The sequence below is a fragment of the Macadamia integrifolia genome, chromosome 7 (genome assembly GCF_013358625.1).
Source record: "Macadamia integrifolia cultivar HAES 741 chromosome 7, SCU_Mint_v3, whole genome shotgun sequence".
Lineage (NCBI taxonomy): Eukaryota > Viridiplantae > Streptophyta > Magnoliopsida > Proteales > Proteaceae > Macadamia > Macadamia integrifolia.
The window spans coordinates 25,472,590-25,492,900 of NC_056563.1; the positions used below are offsets into that span (position 1 = coordinate 25,472,590).

General features: G+C 38.2%; 2 protein-coding genes across 6 annotated transcripts in view; both read right to left on the reverse strand.

Annotated features, from left to right (window-relative positions):
• Nucleotides 1-4,951: 4,951 nt before the first annotated feature.
• LOC122085143 (actin-depolymerizing factor 5-like) lies at nt 4,952-6,420 on the reverse strand. Its single transcript, XM_042653594.1, has 3 exons — nt 6,266-6,420; nt 5,850-6,109; nt 4,952-5,335 (listed from the first exon to the last, which is right to left on the reverse strand). Exons 1-3 carry the CDS (start codon nt 6,284-6,286, stop codon nt 5,185-5,187), a joined length of 432 nt encoding a protein of 143 aa, XP_042509528.1. The 5' UTR covers nt 6,287-6,420; the 3' UTR covers nt 4,952-5,184.
• Nucleotides 6,421-8,747: 2,327 nt separating this feature from the next.
• LOC122084030 (MLO-like protein 4) overlaps nt 8,748-20,311 on the reverse strand; it is a 25,771-nt gene continuing 14,207 nt past the window's right edge. For 4 of the 5 annotated variants that reach the window (XM_042652021.1, XM_042652024.1, XM_042652020.1 and 1 more), the window contains 7 exons: nt 18,004-18,053; nt 17,386-17,426; nt 17,124-17,291; nt 16,997-17,032; nt 12,667-12,734; nt 10,155-10,215; nt 8,748-10,073 (listed from right to left, as the gene is read on the reverse strand). In XM_042652021.1, the coding sequence (XP_042507955.1) occupies nt 9,840-10,073; nt 10,155-10,215; nt 12,667-12,734; nt 16,997-17,032; nt 17,124-17,291; nt 17,386-17,426; nt 18,004-18,053 (658 nt within the window). In that variant the 3' untranslated portion in view covers nt 8,748-9,839. The remainder of the gene's footprint in view (nt 10,074-10,154; nt 10,216-12,666; nt 12,735-16,996; nt 17,033-17,123; nt 17,292-17,385; nt 17,427-18,003; nt 18,054-20,311) is intronic. The other variant, XR_006141807.1, reaches the window with a different exon arrangement.

The window sequence follows — 20,311 nt, forward strand, 5'->3', positions numbered from 1 at the left end:
GGGCCCCACCTCCACCCCACTTGTTTTTTGGGTGGATGAATATTAATCTCTGTTTGGGTATTTTATTCATGGAGGAGGGATTTACACTCCACCCTCGTGATGCTAATCCAATGGTTGGATGTGAGCTTATGAGTGTTGAATTCCATGATTTTGTCGCTTTGTTTGGTTTATTAATGAGCTAGGCTGGTTCCAAATAGAATTGGGTTGGGTCAGTCTTATTCAGAGATAGTCTTGGAATATTTGGGATGGGATTGAACATCATGTGTATATGGTTGTTGTATTGTGTGTACTTACTTATAAATGGAGATTTTATAGTATAAGTGCGAGTATTTATTGTATTGAATTATATGAGAATTTCACATGTTAATTGTTGGTGTATGATGTCTTGTATTCCGTCGCAGTTTAATCCAGGGAGTACTGGTGCAGCACTTAGACAGGCAGGACGGCGGTCCTGCTAGCCGGTTAAAGGGCCGTGGGGGTTGCAAGGGGGGCAGGCAGCCCCCGCTCGAATTTTTTTATTTGAGGGCAATTGTGTACTTTTCGGATTAGGGTTTTTTCGTTATATATTTGTAGCGAGGGTTTCTTTCTCTGTAATGCAAGCAATACGGAGAGGTGTGAGAAAGAGCGTTGTAACCCTATTCTCCATTGATAGTGAAGCAGGATCTCATTTCACCGGGGACGTAGGAAACCTTACTGAACCTCGTAAAATCTATGTGCATTGTTTGTTTTGTTTTTCTATTATCTTTTGCATCGTTTTAGGGTTGCGTTTCTACATTAATACCGTTAGTTGAATAAATGAAATTCTCTTTTGTAATATACGATTAGTCGCTTGACCTGGGAGTCACTATTGATGTGGTTACGTATTGAGGGTTTGGGTGTACCAATGGTTAATGTCTAATTGACTATAATAATTGTATTGGATTCGAATTTTCTTTCACAATTAAACATAGAGACCCACATGGATTGGATAGAAGAGTATAGAAAGTATCAAGAGAGTGCCTAAGACGTTATGTATTATTGGTAATGCATACGTCTTTTACTTTATAGGAATAAGGAGCTTGAAAGGAAACGTGGCCCTTGTGTCCAGACATGATGTGATGAAATAGTTGTCTTGTTTCTCATGAAAGATGAAAATCTCACTCCTATCGATGCTTCCGATGCACCCCTATTAGCTTCCATATTGACGCAACTTTTGAAAGAATCCTTTCCCTTACTTTATTCATTAAAAAGGAAAAATGTTTTCAGAGCTAATTACTATGTGTAGAGGTTGCTAGTAATTGATTAAATATAATCCTCTTTAATATTTGTGAGAGTGAAAGCAAACACTACCAATAAAGTAGATGTACCTGGGAAAAAAAAATTAGAGCAGGGTCAACATTAATTAGACTAATCAATGTTGCTTTTTCATCTCAGTATGAACCACATACTTGCCATGCGGGAAGTTAAATAGTGCTTAAACTACACTAAATAAAATGGTTATGCACAACGTGGTGACATGCTTGGCCTTTTCTTTAATTTAATGAGATTTTTTTATTGAAAATTTATAAGATTTTACATAATTTTTATAAAAAAATATTTTAAATGATTTATAATTTTTTTTTCAATGTGGGTAATGATGTCATCATGCATACCCGGGATATATGTAAAATAAGGATTGCTTTTGACCATTTTTTTTTTTTTTTTGGGTAGAACTACTTTTGATAGTGACATGATAATATGACATTTTCGAGTTATTTTTGAAATTTCTTTCATATCTTTAATATAAAAAAAATTTTAAAATAAGACAAAAGGTAATTAAATGAAAGTGCCAGGTTCCTATAGAGACATAATTTAGATACTCTCTAATTCAATTGTAAAGGTTTACCCACGGTGAAGGGAAAAAAAAAAAAAACTATAGCTTTCTTCCTTCTTGTTGTCATGATTATGCTATCTAACTTTTAAAAAAATAAAAAATGATACCTAAAATTCCTCATTTACCCCATTCATTAAATTATGCTTTCTTAATTATTTAGTACCTAATAATAGCAAAACGAGGTAACTCATTTCGAGATGGATGTTAAAAGGTGCAGAATGTTAGAAGCAAGTGGACCTCCAACCTCTACTAATCCACATTGACTGTGGGGGGTATCCGTTAAAAGGTGGGGCAGATTCGATATAGGTGCTCGTCCCCCCACAACCACATGTCTTTCTATAGCACACACCCATAATTTACTAGGTAAAATTATATGAGTCATCCTGAAATGACCAATAAAAGGTGTGAGAGTAACAATTGATTCTCAATGACGAAACATCCCCAAAGAGAGGGGGAAAAGAGCATAGAATTGACGTTTAGGTTAGAACCTAGGATTCACAAATAAAATATGACTCCAACATGGCTCTCAAGGAGACTGGTTAAATCTTTTTTTTTTTTTGATAAAGAAAAGGTGAAATCAAAGGTTAGGGTATGAATCAGGTGCGGATCAAGGAATTTCTCAGGCACCTTGGTTGACCTGGTGAAACCGGTCTCTCCATTTACGTAGTCAAAATAAAATGAAATAAAATACAAAGATAAAAATAAAATAAGTATAAAGGAAGGTAGAGGTGTCAATTGGTCGGGTTTGGCCGGTCTTGGTTGGGCTTAATAGGACTCGATCAATTTTTAGGGCTACACCATGAACTTCCATTTGGCTAAACGAGCTTAGCTAACGCAGGCATGGTACAGTTGATAATTGGTCTCGGTCTTTAATCAGGCTACCATAAACGGGTCTTAATCCAGCTTTAACCGGGCTATAGACTTATTTAACTTTAAATGAGCTTTAAACGGATCCTCTTTAAAATTGGTCTTTTAAATGTGCTTGAAAAGAATATCAATAAAATAAGGCAAAAAAGGGCATAGCAAATTAAGATCCCATAGTTAAAATGGATTAAGCCAAAGATGGAAGCAGCTAAGTTACTATGGTACTCGGTCTTTAACACAGCGGAACTCAAATCAATTAAACTATGCCTATACAACTCAAGTTGAGCAAGTTTAAATCAATTAAACTATGCTTGAAAAAGCTAAATAATTAGATAACAATCACCACCATATCAATTGTATATATCACATGGCCTTAACACTAAATACAAATAGTATAGGAAAAAAAAATAAAAATACAAGTAGTATTAAAGGGGTCGGGCTAGGTTGGGCTTAAATGAGTCTGTTCAAGTCGGGCTTGTAAATGTGTCGGACTGGTCGGGCGCCCGTAGGGTTAGGCGGCTACACTGTGTACTACTTGTTTATAAACATATCGGGTTCAATCGGGCCAAATGGCACAGGCCTGGAATTCACACCCCTAAAGGAAGGTATATATCTAATGCATATTTGTCTACCATTAGTATACAAGATATTGAAATAATAATACACATGCTTAATAAGGGTAGAAACATAAACATCTTATATTTACAAAAAAAAGAAGCAAATATATGTAAAACTCTAACTAGATACATGTACCAACAAAAATAGCATTGCGTATCATGTGTTACATTTGCACGTAGGCTTGACACCGCTAGAAGGCTTTTATTGGTTAAGAGGTATGGATATATAATTCTGTAGTATGGAGGTTAGTGTCTGGGATTAGAGGGAGATTTATGTGGCTAGTGATAGAGAGAAGTTAAGGATGGGTTAGTCTGGATAACTAAGAAGTATTTAGACGTATATGTAATTCTTATTTCTGTGAAGGCAGGGCACGTCGCCAGAGTGTCCTACACATGGCATCCACTCTCCTCCTCCTTCGGAAAAGTCCATCTTGTGATTGATGCATGCCATTAGTTTACAGAAAGTTGGCGGTATGTCCAACTCTTTCCTTTCTTGTTTATAGCTGAAATTATCTAATGAATTTAAATCCTAAACAAATACTCTAAAATGTAGCGGTCATAACTTTCTCCATAAGGCCAACCATTTAACTTAATTAGTTCCCTTGTCTTAAACCTGAGATAACAATGCCATGTCTCCCTTGTATTGATTCCCTATTTCCCTTTCATAGACAATTACCTTTCAAGAACATTTTGCTCATTTCATCTGAATGATCTCAAACGTCTTGAGATTGCGGGGTAATTTCTTAATCATTAAAATAGAACCTTCCCTTGATCCTAGAATAAACAATTATCATCTCCATGAACACTTTTCAAGGTGGACAAAATGAGATGTCTGCAAAAGTATGATAGATTTGTTTTGCACATCTCAAATGGAAAACAATCTATAAAATGAAGACAAGTTTCTAACCTTGCAGAATTTTTTTAATCTAATTTTACTTTCAAATTACAATTAATTTCATTTCCATGGAAGGAATTATGGAAATCTAATCCTGCCATTGGTCATAATTTATCTTTTGTTATTGAAAACCATTTTGGTAATGGAGTAGATATCAGTGTGCCATTCTCGAGGGTAAAAATAAAATTTCAATGAATGCTAAACACTTGTTAATGATAATCAGGAGGATAAGCCTTTTTTAAAGTTATATTTTCCTTGTCTTCACAGCCTTAATAATTTTTATTTAAAATATAAAGAATGGTTGAATATTTTTTTAAAGGGAAAGGTTTCTAGCATGGCCTTTGATAGATGAGGAATTACCTGAAATCTGAATACACTACATGTCAAATTTATTAACCCATCTCAACAATGTGGTGCACGATGTTAATCTATAGGTTTTCCTTTCCCTTAATTTTTTTTTAAAATTACTATTTGATTGATTTAATTAATTAAATTGTCTTTTGAATCATCAATTCCAACGAAGATTAACAAAACTAGAGACTCCACATACACATTATACTTACACCACAGAACTTACATTAACTTATGGGTGATACCTAATATAAAACGTGAGCAAATCATGTTCTCGTATGAAAACTATTCTCGAATTGATTCATACAGATGGAATCCACACTCGTAAACCTCAAGCTAAAAGCTAAAGTGCTTGTGAACCTCAAATAAATATGATAAACAAGACTTATTATTATTATTATTACAAATCAGTGGATCAAATTACATTAGATCTTGGAGTGAAGGAAGTGATCAAAGACCAAGAGAGGGGGAAGAAAAGAAGAGTGTTAGGGTTAGGGTGGGGGCGGGGGAGAGATGGCCAGTAAGCAAGAACCTTAATCTCTCTAAAAAGAAAGTGAGAATAGGCAACATTATATGGATAGAAATTAGCAGTGGAGTGGGTCCCTCTATTTGGCACGGTCTCTGATGACTTCGATACCCATCTCGGTGGGGTCAGTGGCCTGTACTTCGTAGTGGACACCCTCAAGCACTCTCCTCAGCCCATCTTTGGAGGTTGCGTGTAGCATCTTCGCTCTTATCCTCGATGCTGGTGGAGCCCTGTAATTTACAATTCACATCATCATTAGCCATTAAGGAGAGATGATGTATCTATAAATCTTTACTTCAGCTGTTTGTACGATCACTAGCAGTACAAATTAAGTATGTAATACCAATTTCTCTTATTTTCATATATGGTTTTTTTTTTAATTTTTGTAATAGTATAAGATGGAATATGTATTAGATATTGACTCATATGATCAGGTGATCGTACGATAGATCCTATCTAAGTTAAAAGCTCACATTTAAAGATTATTAATTCCACCTTTTCCGTGGAACCCCAACATTCATTGGATCAATTTATCTTCATATTGTGGGTCTCACACCACATAGAAGTAGGAGTGTGAATCAGGTTCTTGTACGGATTGATCCACACAAATGGTATTCACCACCAAGTCGTTTATTCGGTGGATTCTATCTATGTTGAATCAGTTCATACGAAAATGGTTCTCGTACAAGGACTTGGTACGATAACCAACAAAGAAGTGAATAACAGAGAGAGAGAGAGAGGAACCATGCAATGAAGAAGATCTTGCTCTTCCGGCAGTTATCGACGGTGACAAAGTCGAAGTCAAAAACGGCGTAGCGGCAGTCATCATCAGGGAGGGAAGCGGCGAGGTCATCGTAGCTTTCGGCAGGGCCACCGACCTTGTCGACGGTGACAAGCTTGGACCCCTCGTCAATCTTGAACACTATGTAGCGGTGCACCTTCTTCCTTTTCATGTCCATGAACAAGTTCGTGCACTCCTCCGTTACCCACATCCCCGTGATCGCCTGCTCAGATACAAAACGAATCTTACAATGAAGAGAAAAAGATCTACAATTTATGTTAATAATTTGAAAATCTCATTCTGAAAAAGGAAAAAACCCATCTAGCTAGTTGGTTCAAAGAGCAATTAAAGGAATTAAAAAAAAAAGAAAAAAGATTACCATCTTAAAAGCCATCGCCATGGTTCCTAATCTTGTATATAGTTGAAGCAGGTCTTGTCTATGGTGGGTGCGTGTGTGTGTTGTGACTTGTAGACTTGTGGGTTCTTGGGCTTTAATGGAGATCACAGTTTTTGAGTAGAGAAAATAGAGTGAGGAATGAGGAGAATATAAAGAGGATTAGTTCTTGAAAAGCCACTGACTTTCGTTTAATTTACGGATTTGTCTGCTACCAACCGACTCTGTACTCCAGAGTACAGTGTACACATACACTCTCCAACAGATATCCAAGGTGTGCCTTATATTTTCATATATTAATGGTAAAACATATTTTAGACAAAGATTACCGAAATACCCATGGAACTCTACAGTCTTTAAGTGGTCCTTCGAAATCAACCCACAAATGTAAGTGATAGAATACAAGACATCGTACCCACTATAATGTGAACTTGTGATCGAACTCTTGTGTCATCATTAATTGTTACCTCTTAGTTTTTTTTATAGAAATTTCTAATTATATGTGATCGAAAATACCCTTCCCTATGATAAACAAGTGGTTAGATCTCCATGGTGAGGAGAGTAAAAGAAACTCCTCCAATTATTATATATTTCTTTATGGACGCAGTTTTACCTCGCCCATTGTGAACCAAGAATCTCTTAATCCAATATCATTTTGGATTAGATAAGACTTGGGCAATGTCAAAGGTATGTCTAATTTTGGTTTAACGAGGGTAGAGCGTGAAATGACTGTTGCACCCTTCCCCATGTGCTGAAGATGCTCTTGCAGATTTTCCCATTGATCCTGGGCACTGGTGCTGTCTAAGCCAAAGCAGCAGAATTCTATCGCCCTTACCATTGGTCTGCACGATTTGTGCGATTTTCCGATACTGATCCGATCGATTGAACCCCGGGAAGGATACAGTTTCTACTGTTCACCAACTAGGACCACTACTTTACTGTGCAGTGGAATTCTTTCCTTCGATGAGTGAGGCGGTCCCGTCTCGGATCACGCGCTCCTAGTTCTTTATCCCCTTACCCTATTGAATTCCTCAAGAGTCTTTGCGTGAAAGCAAAGCTGGTGAGACTTTTAGAGAGATAGAGGAACTAAACTATAGAAGTAGTCACAAAAGAAGAGAACAGAAGAGGTAATTAGACATTAAAAACTCCTTGAGTGAAACGAATACATGAGCCATATGAGGAAAGGAGCTCTTCCCTTATCCCTTAATCACTTCTCTCTCCGCTTTTAATTGGATTCTGAGTCATGAAATTGTCGTTAAAAGTGATTTTACTCGGAGAAATCGATGCTAAAGCTGTAGTGGAATGAGGAAGCAACTTACAATTATTCCACATATAACAATGTCAATGTTGCACCATTAAAGAGAGCATGGACCCTCCCCCACCCTCCCCTTCAAGCTTCTTCCACATGTTTAGTCTCATACGTCCAAGACCCCGAGATACTCATCAAGGTTCTCATTGTCAAGGTGGGGTGTATCCCCATATGTAGGTCAAAAGACATGACCTTTGGGTTAATTTTTTTTTTTTCCCCTTCACTTTGGGCAAGGATGAGTAGATGAAATAACTCAGAGAGGATCAGAGGAAGATGTTACTTAAGGATCCGGATTCTCTCCAACGATTTTCCTTCCAATCTCTTTCCATCAAGATATATACACAGAGCACAATGTGATCGACATACAACCCTCGACGTGCAAGTGTTTGGTTGAAGAGCCATTGACGGAGTCATTGGAGAGGATCCCAATCCTGTTAAAAGTACTACAAACTAATGAACAAACAGAAAGAGCAAAAACGTCATATATAGTAATGGGTGAGAGGAGACATGGGTGGCCCCACCTGCACCAAACCACAAGCAGAGAGAGAGGGGGGGGGGGGGGGCTGGCTTCACATTGAGACCCACGCAGCGTCTGTGTCCATAACTCTTTGGTTCTTAGAATCTACGTCTCTCGTCCACAACAATAGTGTGGATCCAATGTTGGTTCCTCGATTTGGAGCTTTTGAAGTCTACAATTGTCGGTTGGTTCTCAGACCTTTCCTTGTGGTTTTTTGTGGGATATAGAAGGATCAACAGAACATGGTAACATGCATTACCAAGCCAAAATAACAAAATAAGATGGTTCATCATCGTTGGACTCAGATCATCCTTTTGTGTGGAACTGTGGATAATAGGATATGCTTCCTGATCATTGTATTCTCTTGTCAGCTTTGCTGGTTCTCGCCGCCGTAGGGAATGGAGCTCTCAAACCGATCTGGTTTGACAGGCCCGATCAAGTACTAATATGCTCTGAAGGGCAACTTTCATTTCAAATAAACATTGCTGATCAGCTAAGCAGATGATTGCTTTCTGATCTCAATGAGGATCCAGTCCCACAACCCACACAGTCAATGAAGGGCATGAAAGAAGAATGTGCTACATTCAACTAATGTTAATGAGAATACAGATGGAAACCTGTATATTTATTTATGTGCAAAATTATATCAAATTTTCTTTTTCTTTTTCTTACTGTTAACAGTTTTCACACAGGGAAAAGAATCACGACATCACCATAGTATGATTTCTCTCAGACATGATGGTGTTCTTTTATTTCTCTCCCTGATCTGACCATGTGGACCCCATGTGAATGATACTATTCTCACCGCCATCGGTATAATGATGATAGTATAGGTACTATAAAACCAACTAGAAACCGTACACATTCTCAGTCATAGTTGCATCGTGTGAATTCAATAGCTAGCCTCTTTTTCCTTGTCTTGCAGATTTCTCAGCAATCCCTTTGGCAGACTTGTATTGCTCCCTTGTCTTTAAAGACACCAAGGAAAATAGCCAGTTCAAGGTCTGCATTGCAACCTGCACCAAAATTGAAAGACCAATCCACTGCTCCAATACCTTTTCCTCTATTTCCAGTGAATATAGTTGTGCTGCACGAGAAAACGGAAGCTCTTATTGCTTGAAGAAACTTAAAAAATGGACTAATCAGTTAAAAGCCAAAAGTTAACAAAGAAATTTAGATGAATACCTTATAAGCACAGGAAAAGAGTGGACAACATGAACAATGTGACCAGTCACTGTTACTCAAAGCGGTAAGGAGGGTTCAACCTTCTTTATTTTCATGAGTTTCAAAATACTTGTTCAATCTCAAATCAGTTAAAGAACTTCCTTTTATTTTCCCTTCAATTTTTTTTTTCTACAAATGGAAAGAAATCCATAAAATCACATAGAACAGCTTTACTGCAGCGTTCACATAGTACACAACAAAAACAAAAAACCTGTGATTGTTGGGGTACAAAGTAGCTGGACAAGGTAAAAAAACCCATTACTTTGAAAAATTACAGGGCGAAATGAGTTGAGACTGCCCTGCCCTGTTAACAGAAAAGTAAAGACAGAATAAACTAAAGGGGTCAACTAGAGGTGGAAATAAGGATCGGTATTTGTTTCAACATTTTAGGCATTATATCTTTCACATTGAGGAGAAAATGTAAAAGAAATCGGTAAAAAAACCATCACTTGGAGGTTGTTTATAATTTATAAATCTGATCCGCTTCCAAAGACTGCTTCATATGAGCTTCAGATTTTCCTGATTCTTTTGGAGCTTCCTGCCCTGCTAATCAAGGCGGTTTCATCATTTGCATCCAGCACGGAATTCGAAGAGGTGGTTGATCTTGTAGACATGGTAGATCTTGTAGACACAATAGAAGGAGAACGATTCTGACTTAACTTCTCCTTCACCCTTGTACTCCACCCATGAAGTGATATTCTGACATCTTCTGAAACCACTGTTTTCCTAAACCTTGACCCCATCTACATAGTAAAGCCATACCAATTTTAGACATTGAAGGATCCATGAATGAATAAAAATATGGGAAACAACTCACAGCAGACCTGTGTAATAATAACATATAGTGGAAGTGCAACATAACTGCACCAGGACTGGAAAATGACCCTGCAATGATAAAAAAGTTACAATGGCAGAACTGAATTTGTCAAATATCGACACTATGGAATACACTAGCCAGGAATTTCTATTTCAGCTGGTGATGCGGAAAACTAGGTATCATGATATAAGATGACCAACTTAACCTACAGTTACTAACTGCTGAGTACCTCTATATATATATATATATTTGGGAGAGGGATAGGCATGCTAGCAGGATCTTAGTTGTCGGATTCGCTCAGCTTATATAAACCGTTGGATTCAATACACCACTGCTACATCATAATTTTTTCCCCAGTAACCTGCATCTGACCTGTGACGCTGCAACACTTCTCCCTCCCTCTCTCTCTCTCACACACACACACAGCTTATCCCTCCCTCCAGCCCCCTATTCCATCCCCTTCGCCTCTATCCCCATTGCCCCATCCGTTGGTTTCCACTTTCATTTTTATTTATGATGATAAGTTCTGATTGAGCTTTGGTAATAGACTATGGAAACCCAGACATGACATCGATTATAAGATGCTTGGTTAGGGTTTAGTTTTTTTAGCGGTAACCCCACTCCCAGATGTGGATATATGGAAGAACCCACTTTTTTAGCTTACCAAAACCCAGACAGAAAATAGAAACCAAATTAGTAACTACCAGAAGTAGGAATTACTAGAATTAGTAACTGAGATTGAATTACTAGAATTAGTAACTGAGATTTAGACATTTAGTTAAATTCTAGAAAGTAGAGTTTTAGAAACTGAAACTGAAACTGAAATTAGAAACGGATAACATAGGATTCTGATGAATCCAGATTTTAGAAAAGTAAGTTGAACCAGGATTTGATATTGATTGAGAAAACTGAACTTTAAACAGAGACTAAGATTCAACTGATGAATCCATAGCAAGATAATTAGATAGCGAATTAGTGCATCTATTACTCTTGTAAACAGAATAGAATAGAGAACAGGTTACGGAATCACAGGTTTAAAAATTCTGACCTGTTTAAATTTGAGAAAAGGAAAGATGGATAAAGAGGATAACAATTTTATTCAAAAGGCGCTCTGGCTTCTTGTTTCAATTGGAGAAAAGGAAATTCTGACATGTTTGTCTTCGGTTGATGATGAAATTTTATTCAAAAGGCAGTCTATTTGCTCTGCACTGAAGGCAAAACTCAGAGTATGAACTACACTTCCAGATCCTTCATACCTGCAACAAGTCCGTATTTATGATGATTCTCAAGTTGGCCCTCTGGCTTCTTGTTGATGTAATCTTTAAGAATAAATCCACAAATTTGTCCAGCAAACAGGGTAGAGAACTCAGATATGTCGAAACAGCCGATGGAACAAGTGGGAGATAGCGGCATCGAGGACGACGGAATTTTTGGAAGAGAGAGGGGAAATCGGAGATGGTGAGGAAGAAGAAGAGCAACTGTAGAGCGTCAGGGCTGGGTTGGTTCTGTAAGACAACAAGTATAAACGGTATAGATCTAATCTATCTAATCCAATGATCAATATACGCTAGCATACCTGATACCTGGGTATCCTGCTAGCATACCTGTCCTTTTCCCTATATATATACTGACTTCAGAGTTCAGACCTGAAACAGTACCTGTTTTGGGTATGCTTCTGTGACCCTGGCTGGGGTAAGGTTAACTGTAATCTAGCTTTACAATAATGTCACAATTGGCTGGCCTTTAAAGGCTATAACAACCTTGGGATAACTGAACTAGGACAAACTCACTGGCAGCCCCTCAGATCGATACAGAAGCAAATAAAGCAAACAGTGGCACAATGAATCTTTGAGGAAAATAGCTTTCTCATTCAACAATATTGTGTTTCAGAATAACATAAAAAAGCACTAGACCACCCATAGATGAGTGACATGATACTTCCAGCTTCACTGGGAAACCAAAGACTAGTAAAACTTGTCACAACTCTTCTATATGGACTAGCTATAGACTAGCTATAGACTCTTTAAATAAAAGAAAGGGAAAATGATGTATATTCCTAGCAGGATCTTATACACTAGCATCATAATAATCGTAACACGTCCCTCTCTACATCTTAGCCATTAAATCCCACCGTTATTGTAAAACAATTTCTCCACCCCCGCTGGTCGCTGCAAACTAACATGCCTCTCTCTCTCTCTAGCACTGCAACCCACACCTCCACTGCCCCCTCCCCCCAACCAAAAAAAAATTCTCCCTCCCCTTGGCCACCCCACCCTGTCTCCTAAACCCTCCCTGCCAGCATATGTTAAATGTATGCCATATTCTATATAGAAAGCATAAACTCATATACTCTCTTAACAGAAACAGTAACAGTTGCTCCACAGCCATATGCATGTATTCAGACTTTATCATGGTCATGGATATTGAATGCACACAGCAGATTAGAGATGGAAAAATGAAAAAAAAGTATCCAACAGACTCATGTATTAGAGGCTACATAAAAGATGACAAAGACATACCCAGAAGTCAAGCGGATAACAAGGTGCACACGATTGTCCATAAAGCAGGAAGGTTCTCTAATTTCCCACTGGAAAACATGATGGGAAAAATCTGTAATTAAAGCATTCAAAGATATCCAGAAGAATGTAGACATTGAAAGGACTTGCAACAGTCCAACAGTTTGCATCTCTTTACCGAAATAAAATATTCAGAAAATTATCATACTGTAAGATAGAGTGATGAACGATTTGTCGAATCTTAAAACTATCAAACTTGAATATAGAAATATTCTATTAGAGTGAAATAATTGAATTGATAAAGGAAAATATTCAGCTTCCTCAGCAAATGCCTGAACAAATGCATGTATGGCTCAGTAGTTGGACTTGGGAGTAGATTTCCACGAAGAGCTCCATCAAATAGTATACCTGGCATACCATCTCAAGTGGAAGGGTATAATTTGATGTGTTTCTAACTTTTCCATAAATCCTAGGGCTTCTGGCAAGCAAAGGGATAGCCAAGACCACCATGGCCACTGGGATGTGAAGTTTACAATCGATGTTATTCTAAACTAATAGAAAAGCACGGCCTTTTATGATATAAAAAATACCTCTAAAGTTTCAACATGAGGTTATTTTGGAACTTTGACTCGTTAAAATTCATACTATTGGAGACCATAGAGGAAATATTCATTACTACATACTTCCGCAAAGGTAATGAATCAAAATGATGAATGTTACATCTAGATTAACATGAATAATTGAATCAATTAAGTAAATTCATATTTTGATCAGTATTTTAGAGGGGACGAATTTTTGAAATACTAGTCATAGGAAATCATGAGGACCACAATATACCATTAGTGTTGCTGACAAATTGGTGCACCAATAGGTGTGGTTTGCATGCAAATGTAAACTGTGTTGTAACCCGGCAGTCATTGAGAGGGGGGTGAATCAGTGAGTCCAATTCCGATCCCCAAAAACCTGTCCGATATCTGGCCAAGAAAAACCTGATATACTTGTCTCTGTTTGCACACAGTGGTATGCACACTCAGCCTCTCATAGGCACTTCCAAGTATGCACACCCATTCCACATTCCACGTACTTCAATATAAAATGCAAACCACATGCACCCACAACACAGGGTTTTTACGAGGTTCGGCAATTTGCCTACATCCCTGAAGTAGTGCCTGTAAAGGCTTCGTACCTACTCAATACACTACTTTTGACTGCATCCACAGTCGGGAGCACCCACACCCAATTTTCTCAAGCCGAAGTTGAGATGGCACTCGCTAGTGCCGATGCAATGTGTAGCACCCACTACACGGGAGCACCCACTCCCAATGCTTAGCACCCACTAAGAGCTCAATAAAGAATACAATTAAATTGGGCTTCTATCAATGCCCTACAGTCAAGCTCTGCCTAGCATATACATCCACAACTAGCTAGCATGCTTACAGTTCATCCACAACTAACCTAGCATGTATACATTCATCCACAACTAACCCTAACATACATACATGCATATAATGTAAATCAAAGGTTAGAGAATCTAACAACCGATTGCCTGGGATGACTGGAAACTTGTATTGACAAGTTTGGTGCTTACACGTTCTCTCTCCCTGGCTTCTTACTCTTCAAAGCAAACACATCCTTGCTTTCTTCTCTTCCTCCTTGGCTTTGAGTTAATGTATCATTAACACACCTCAACCACCTCTTTTACCTCCTTTAATGGCCTAAGAACATTTATCATCAAGCATTCATGTTCATTCAAGGACCAACAAAGAGGGGGAAGCTTCTCCTGCCAAAACCGTAGCCTTCTTTCACTCAAAACTCATTTTTCTTGCTTCCATGGTGTAGGGCTTGAAAAAACGAAGAAGCTTCAACTTGGTTCACCCAAATCCGAGTTAAAATGAGAGAGATATGACCATTTGAAGTTTGAGCAACGAGATAGCCTTAAATGAAATCTTCGTAGGAGTGGTGTAGGCTACACCGGCGGCGCGCAACAGGGGCGCAAATCTGGCCGTAGATCTCATCAAGGAGAATCTCTTAATCTAGACCATCCGATTAAAATAACGGATAGTAAATCTCAACCACAAGATTTGAATAAGATAGTCAACTAATGACGTCACGCTGACGTCAGCGGTCAGCATGCACTTTTTGTTGTCGATCTTTGATTGGTTGCTTTTCCGGATTTTAAAGAAGCTTGTCTCCCACTCACAAATGTAAAAGGTTTATCGACCGTTGGATCCGAATCCTCCATGATGGCTTTAATCAGATCTCATGAGATCCTTAAGATCGGAATCTTTTTTTATACCTTCTATGCATGCGCAAAACACCACAACATACCTTGATAAGGTGTAACGCCAGTGCATCAAGGATTATGCACCTAACCAATCAAATCCTACGCGTAAGCATCTATCTCGTCCATGTCAGCGCAAAATCTCAGCAACCTTTGGATGGGCATCAAGCCTACGTGGTCGAATCTGGACCATCCATTTCACTTCCCTTTACTCCTCTTTATTACAATCAAGCCCCTGCCTCTATATATTTCAGTGCTTAAAGACCTCCTGCAACTTAGACCTTCAGAATCTTGAAATTATACAAAAGCCCTTCAAATTTCAAAAATAAATTCCAAAAAATCCACCCAACACCGAGAGCAACTGATGGATTTTCAGTTCGGATTTTCGAACCGGCTTTACGGAAACACTTATAACTTTTTCATACGATATCCGATCGAGATGAAACGAAGTGCGTTGGAACCGTAACTGGACGCTCTACGACTTTCCAAAAGACTCAATCATCTGACTCATCCATGTAAAAAGACCAAAATGCCCCTAGACCTTTCCAATGACGTATCTTTCTCATACGGAATCGGAACGCGATGAAATCAGAACCATTGGAAAGATTGAATTTTTGTCGTATTGTTACATGGAGAACACTTCCTTTAAAAAATTCATCTTCAATGCCGAAACTTCCCTCGACTGCCACAAATGCCGTAACTTCTTCATACGGTATCAGAATGCGACAAAATTAGATGCATTGGACTAGATAAATTACAATCTATATTTTTTAATGAAGAAACGATCTTCCAAAAATGTCATTTTTACTGTCAAAAATACCCCCAATCGTAAATAGGCCAATTTTGCCAGTTTTGACCTAGAAACCCACACCACATACTAAGGATGTATCAAACCATTCCATGCATACCAAGTAGTTCTGTTATCTCATCGGTGACACTAGACACTGCCATGTCATCATTTTCATCCACATCATCATCGCCACGTGGCCGAGTTGCCAACAAGGACAACCATAAAACAACAAACTGCAATCAGTGGATACCTCTAATAGATCCCTTTACAAGTGGACTTCTTTTTGCCCCACGAAGTGGCTTATTTTCAAACTAGCTATTGCAAGACACTGACTAAGATATAACTCTACCCATATAAATAAATGAAAGAATAAAGGCAGAAATTATGCATGGAAATTTTTTATGACATTATAGTGGGAGCCTACCCAAAAGTAATAAAATATTAATATGATGTGGTATTACCTAATAGTTAATAAAAGAGGGGACGGTACCCAGTGCACCAGGCTCCCACCACTGCAGAGTCTAGGGAGGGTCATAATGTACGCAGCTGGCAGCCTTACCCCAGCTTTGTCGAAAGGCTGTTGCCTGACTCAAACCCATGACCACTAGGTCGCAATGGAGCAATGATACCATAGCACCAAGGGCCAAGGTCTGCCTCTAATTGAGTGGGAATGGAGAAAGAATATAATTTTTTTTCCCTTTTCCTTTCACACAGTCCTCCCTTTCTTCTTGATGACCCAACCATTTTTTATCAGGCCCAAATTAGACATACCAGAGAATATAGCATAAAAAACCAAAATCCAAATTATAGAAGCCTCTTGATGAACCAGACTCAATAGAGCATCTCTAATTAGAAACCACGAACGTGACGCTGAACCCAATATAAATATGGCAAGAAGTTCTTTCTTTGATCTTCCCAAGAGCCTCTTCTCCCTTGCGGAGGTTATATAGAGAACGGGTTTGGTATTTGGATATTATTCGTATCAATGATTTGGTCAATCTTGATTGATTGGTTATGAAACCATGTAAATTTCAAAATCATCCCTAAATGATGAAGGTAGCTAAAGCTAGGATCCAAATGTCTTCAATGATCAAGCAATGATCAAGCAGGTGCACCAACTGAGATGTGGGCTAATCCTGCAAGTTCCCATCATTTACCACTATGCCAGGTGGTAATTGTCCTAAAGTCCACCATTTAGGTATATTAAACATCCTCGACTCAAAATAAAGTGTTGCATTAGCTTAGTGTAATTTCTGACTTACCAGTGACCAAAGAAATGTTGCCATCTCAAATGCAGTCTGCCAGTCAAGCACCCAACAACACATGAGCGTATGGAAGAAATATCATATAATACAAAATCTTAACTCGAAACATTTAAGCTCTTCTCACCTGAAATAAAATTAGTTGTATAACTTGTAGCATAAATTCAGGCCTCCCAAACCAGAAAAGCTCATCTGTCAGGTTAAACGGACTTCCAAAACAAGGAGTTGCATCCGTGATTTCAATAGCCAACTTTACCACTATATGATGCATCTTTGTACCAACTAGCAGGATGAACTTTGATATTTATACAAGGAAGAATTGATTAAAGAAATATTAAACTCCGACATTCAACAGGAAGAAACCAACAGCAAGTAGTATGAGGACTTACAATGACAGGAGTGAAAGAAAGCCAAAAGTAAGAAACAGCTCCTGTGTAATTGTCAGACTTTTCATGCTTCAGAGAAGTTTAAGACAAAAGATCCAAAATAGAAAGGAAAAAAAATAATAATAATAATAAAGGTCATGTAAAGTCCAACTGAAACTTTAAATGGTTCACATAATGTGGCCATTGATTTCAATCCCTACACCCCGCAATGCAGTATGTCACGATGTGCGAGTTGCACTACTATGAGCAGATAAACAAGTATGATTACTTCAATAAAATTTCAAAACCCAACACTGCATGGTCTTCATTATCCCAGCATCTGTTCAACCATTTAATATGTCCATGCAAACCACTACTAAAACATTAAATGGTCCACTGCACACTTTCTTAATGTGGTCATTGGTAACAGTTCACACACCCATCAATGCAGTATGTGTGAGTTGTGCTACTTGGAGCAGCAAATGGAGTATGATTACTTCGGTTAAATTTCAAAAACCAACACCTCGTGGTTCATTATCCCAGAATCTGTTCAACCATTTAATACATGTCCCTGCAAGCCACCATATATCCAATCTCTACTAAAGACTTGCAGAAAAGGATGCCAGAAATCAGGAAACTGACCATGAAAGTCCAGAAAAATGCATAAAATGGCATAAACCCAGAGAGGCACACTGCAAAAAGAGCCAGAAATTACTTTTCAAATGATATGATCAGTCAGAAGTAGCCAAAGTTGGAAAGGAAAGTGTTGGAATGAATTACGTTAGCATTAGGACAAAGTGATATCACCATTCACAAGAAGCTAACTACTTTGATAATATAAATATAACAGTATGTTATCAGTAAAAGGGCATGGGTGCTGTAAGTTTAAAGCTGCTATAGCTTTAAAGAGATAGTGCCAGCAAAACATTATTCATATAGCTCAACTCAATTGGTTGCAATGATGGTTAGTAAGGTGGTTTTTGGTTAGAAATGAGCATTACTAGCTACTTTCATCTTCTTTTGTTAAATTCTGATAACTGTTCTACAATCTTCTGATCGTTTTTCAGAGACTTAAAATTGTAAGTAATGATGGACGGCTTCTCCACTGTAGGAATTGGGTTCAAGCTTTCCCCAGCCCCTTCTCATCAATGGACTCCTGACATATACGAAGGAGTGCAGTTCGGTCGATAAATTCCTACCTCTATATCTATCTCTGAGATGTTTGGATTTTTCAAAACTCCATGGCATAGTTTTTAAGGCGCTGATGCGGTCCATGTGTGGTAAGGCAGCCCACCGACTTATGGGAAGTGTATAAGGCGACTGCCTTAGATGCTAAGGCGCTAAAAGGTGCGAAAGGCGATGCCTTATGACGCCTTATACCTGAGGCGGTCGCCTTATGTGTTCACTATTTTTAAAGTAAAATTTAAAATTGTTTTGATGAAGATTCCAAATTACATTTTCTCATTGGCAGGTGTATAAGTTTTGATGCACATGTGATGCATTGGATCGAATTTTTTTTTTTAAAACACATTATCACATCCGCAGGAGCGACGACTAAATGCATCTTGTCGTATATTTTTTTTATCCACGTATATCTTTAATCTATCGTAATTACTGGAAACATTTGAAAATAGGTCCGTCAGGCGCTTTGATCTACTTCTTCCTGTGAAGTTACTGTGAATTAAAACTTTATAACACCATACATCGGAATATACTGTCCCGCAATGCAAGAGCTGATGCACCTTACCTTATCCGGACTAGATCATTGGTTACTATTTTTTTTTTTAAAGCAATTTTAAAATTGCTTGATGAAGATTCCAAATTACATATTCTAATTGGGAGGTGTATAAGGTCTGATGCACATGTGATGCATTGGATCAATTTTTTTTTTAAAACAAATTTGAAAATTGCTTAATGAAGATTCCAAATTACATATTCTCATTGGGAGGTGTATAAGGTCTGATGCACATGTGATGCATTGGATCAATTTTTTCTTTTAAAACAAATTTTAAAATTGCTTGATGAAGATTCCAAATTACATATTCTCATTGGGAGGTGTATAAGGTCTGATGCACATGTGATGCATTGGATCAAAAACCATATAAAAAATAAAAACCCTTACCATAAAATAAATAAATAAATAAAACCAAAATCAGTAAAATCGCGTCTCTCTCATTCTCTGTCAGTCTGCACTCTGCCCTCCAAATCTCAAACCCCAAACGTCCGACGGTGAGCCTCCTTCGATCCTTATCTGGTGACTTCTCTTTCTCCTCAGACAGCCTTCGGCGACCTCCGACAAAGTGCTTTCATATCTCTGTCTCCGCTCTAAATCGTATAACCCCAAACTAACCGACGGTGAGCCACGGCAGCCGCCTCCTTCGATTCTTCTCTGGCGGCTTCTCCTTCTCTTGAGACAGCCTTCAACGACATCCGGCGACCTCCAACAAAGTGTCTTTCCACATCTCCAGGTATGTTTTAGTTTATATTTTTAATTTTTGATTTGTGCGATTTTTTTCTCTTTTCTTCTTTCTTCTCCCTGCTTCTTCCTTCTTCTTTCATATAGATCATACACCATATGGTGACTGTATCAGAAAGGTTCGGTGTCTCATTGAGACTTCGTAGTTCGTATGATTAGTTTTTTTTCTCTCTTTTCTTCTTTCTTCTCCCTGCTTCTTCCTTCTTCTTTCATATTGATCATACACCATACGGTGACTGTATCAGACAAGTTCGGTGTCTCACTGAGACTTCATAGCTCGTATGATTAGTTTTTTTTTTCTCTTTTCTTCTTTCTTCTCCCTGCTTATTCCTTCTTCTTTCATATTGATCATACACCATACGATGACTGTAAAGACTCGTTCGGTGTCTCACTAAGACTTCGTAGTTCGTATGATTAGTTTTTTTTTTTTCTTCCTACGGTGACTGTAAAGACTTGTCTGGTTTGGCTAGTTGA

Excerpts from the sequence above, each read along its gene's own strand:
- LOC122085143 (XM_042653594.1), bottom strand. The coding sequence starts at position 6,286 with ATGGCGATGGCTTTTAAGATG. Across the intron at positions 6,110-6,265 it reads TGGCGATGGCTTTTAAGATG|GCGATCACGGGGATGTGGGT; the intron begins GTAATCTTTTTT and ends GTATCTGAGCAG. Across the intron at positions 5,336-5,849 it reads AAGATCTTCTTCATTGCATG|GGCTCCACCAGCATCGAGGA; the intron begins GTTCCTCTCTCT and ends TGTAAATTACAG.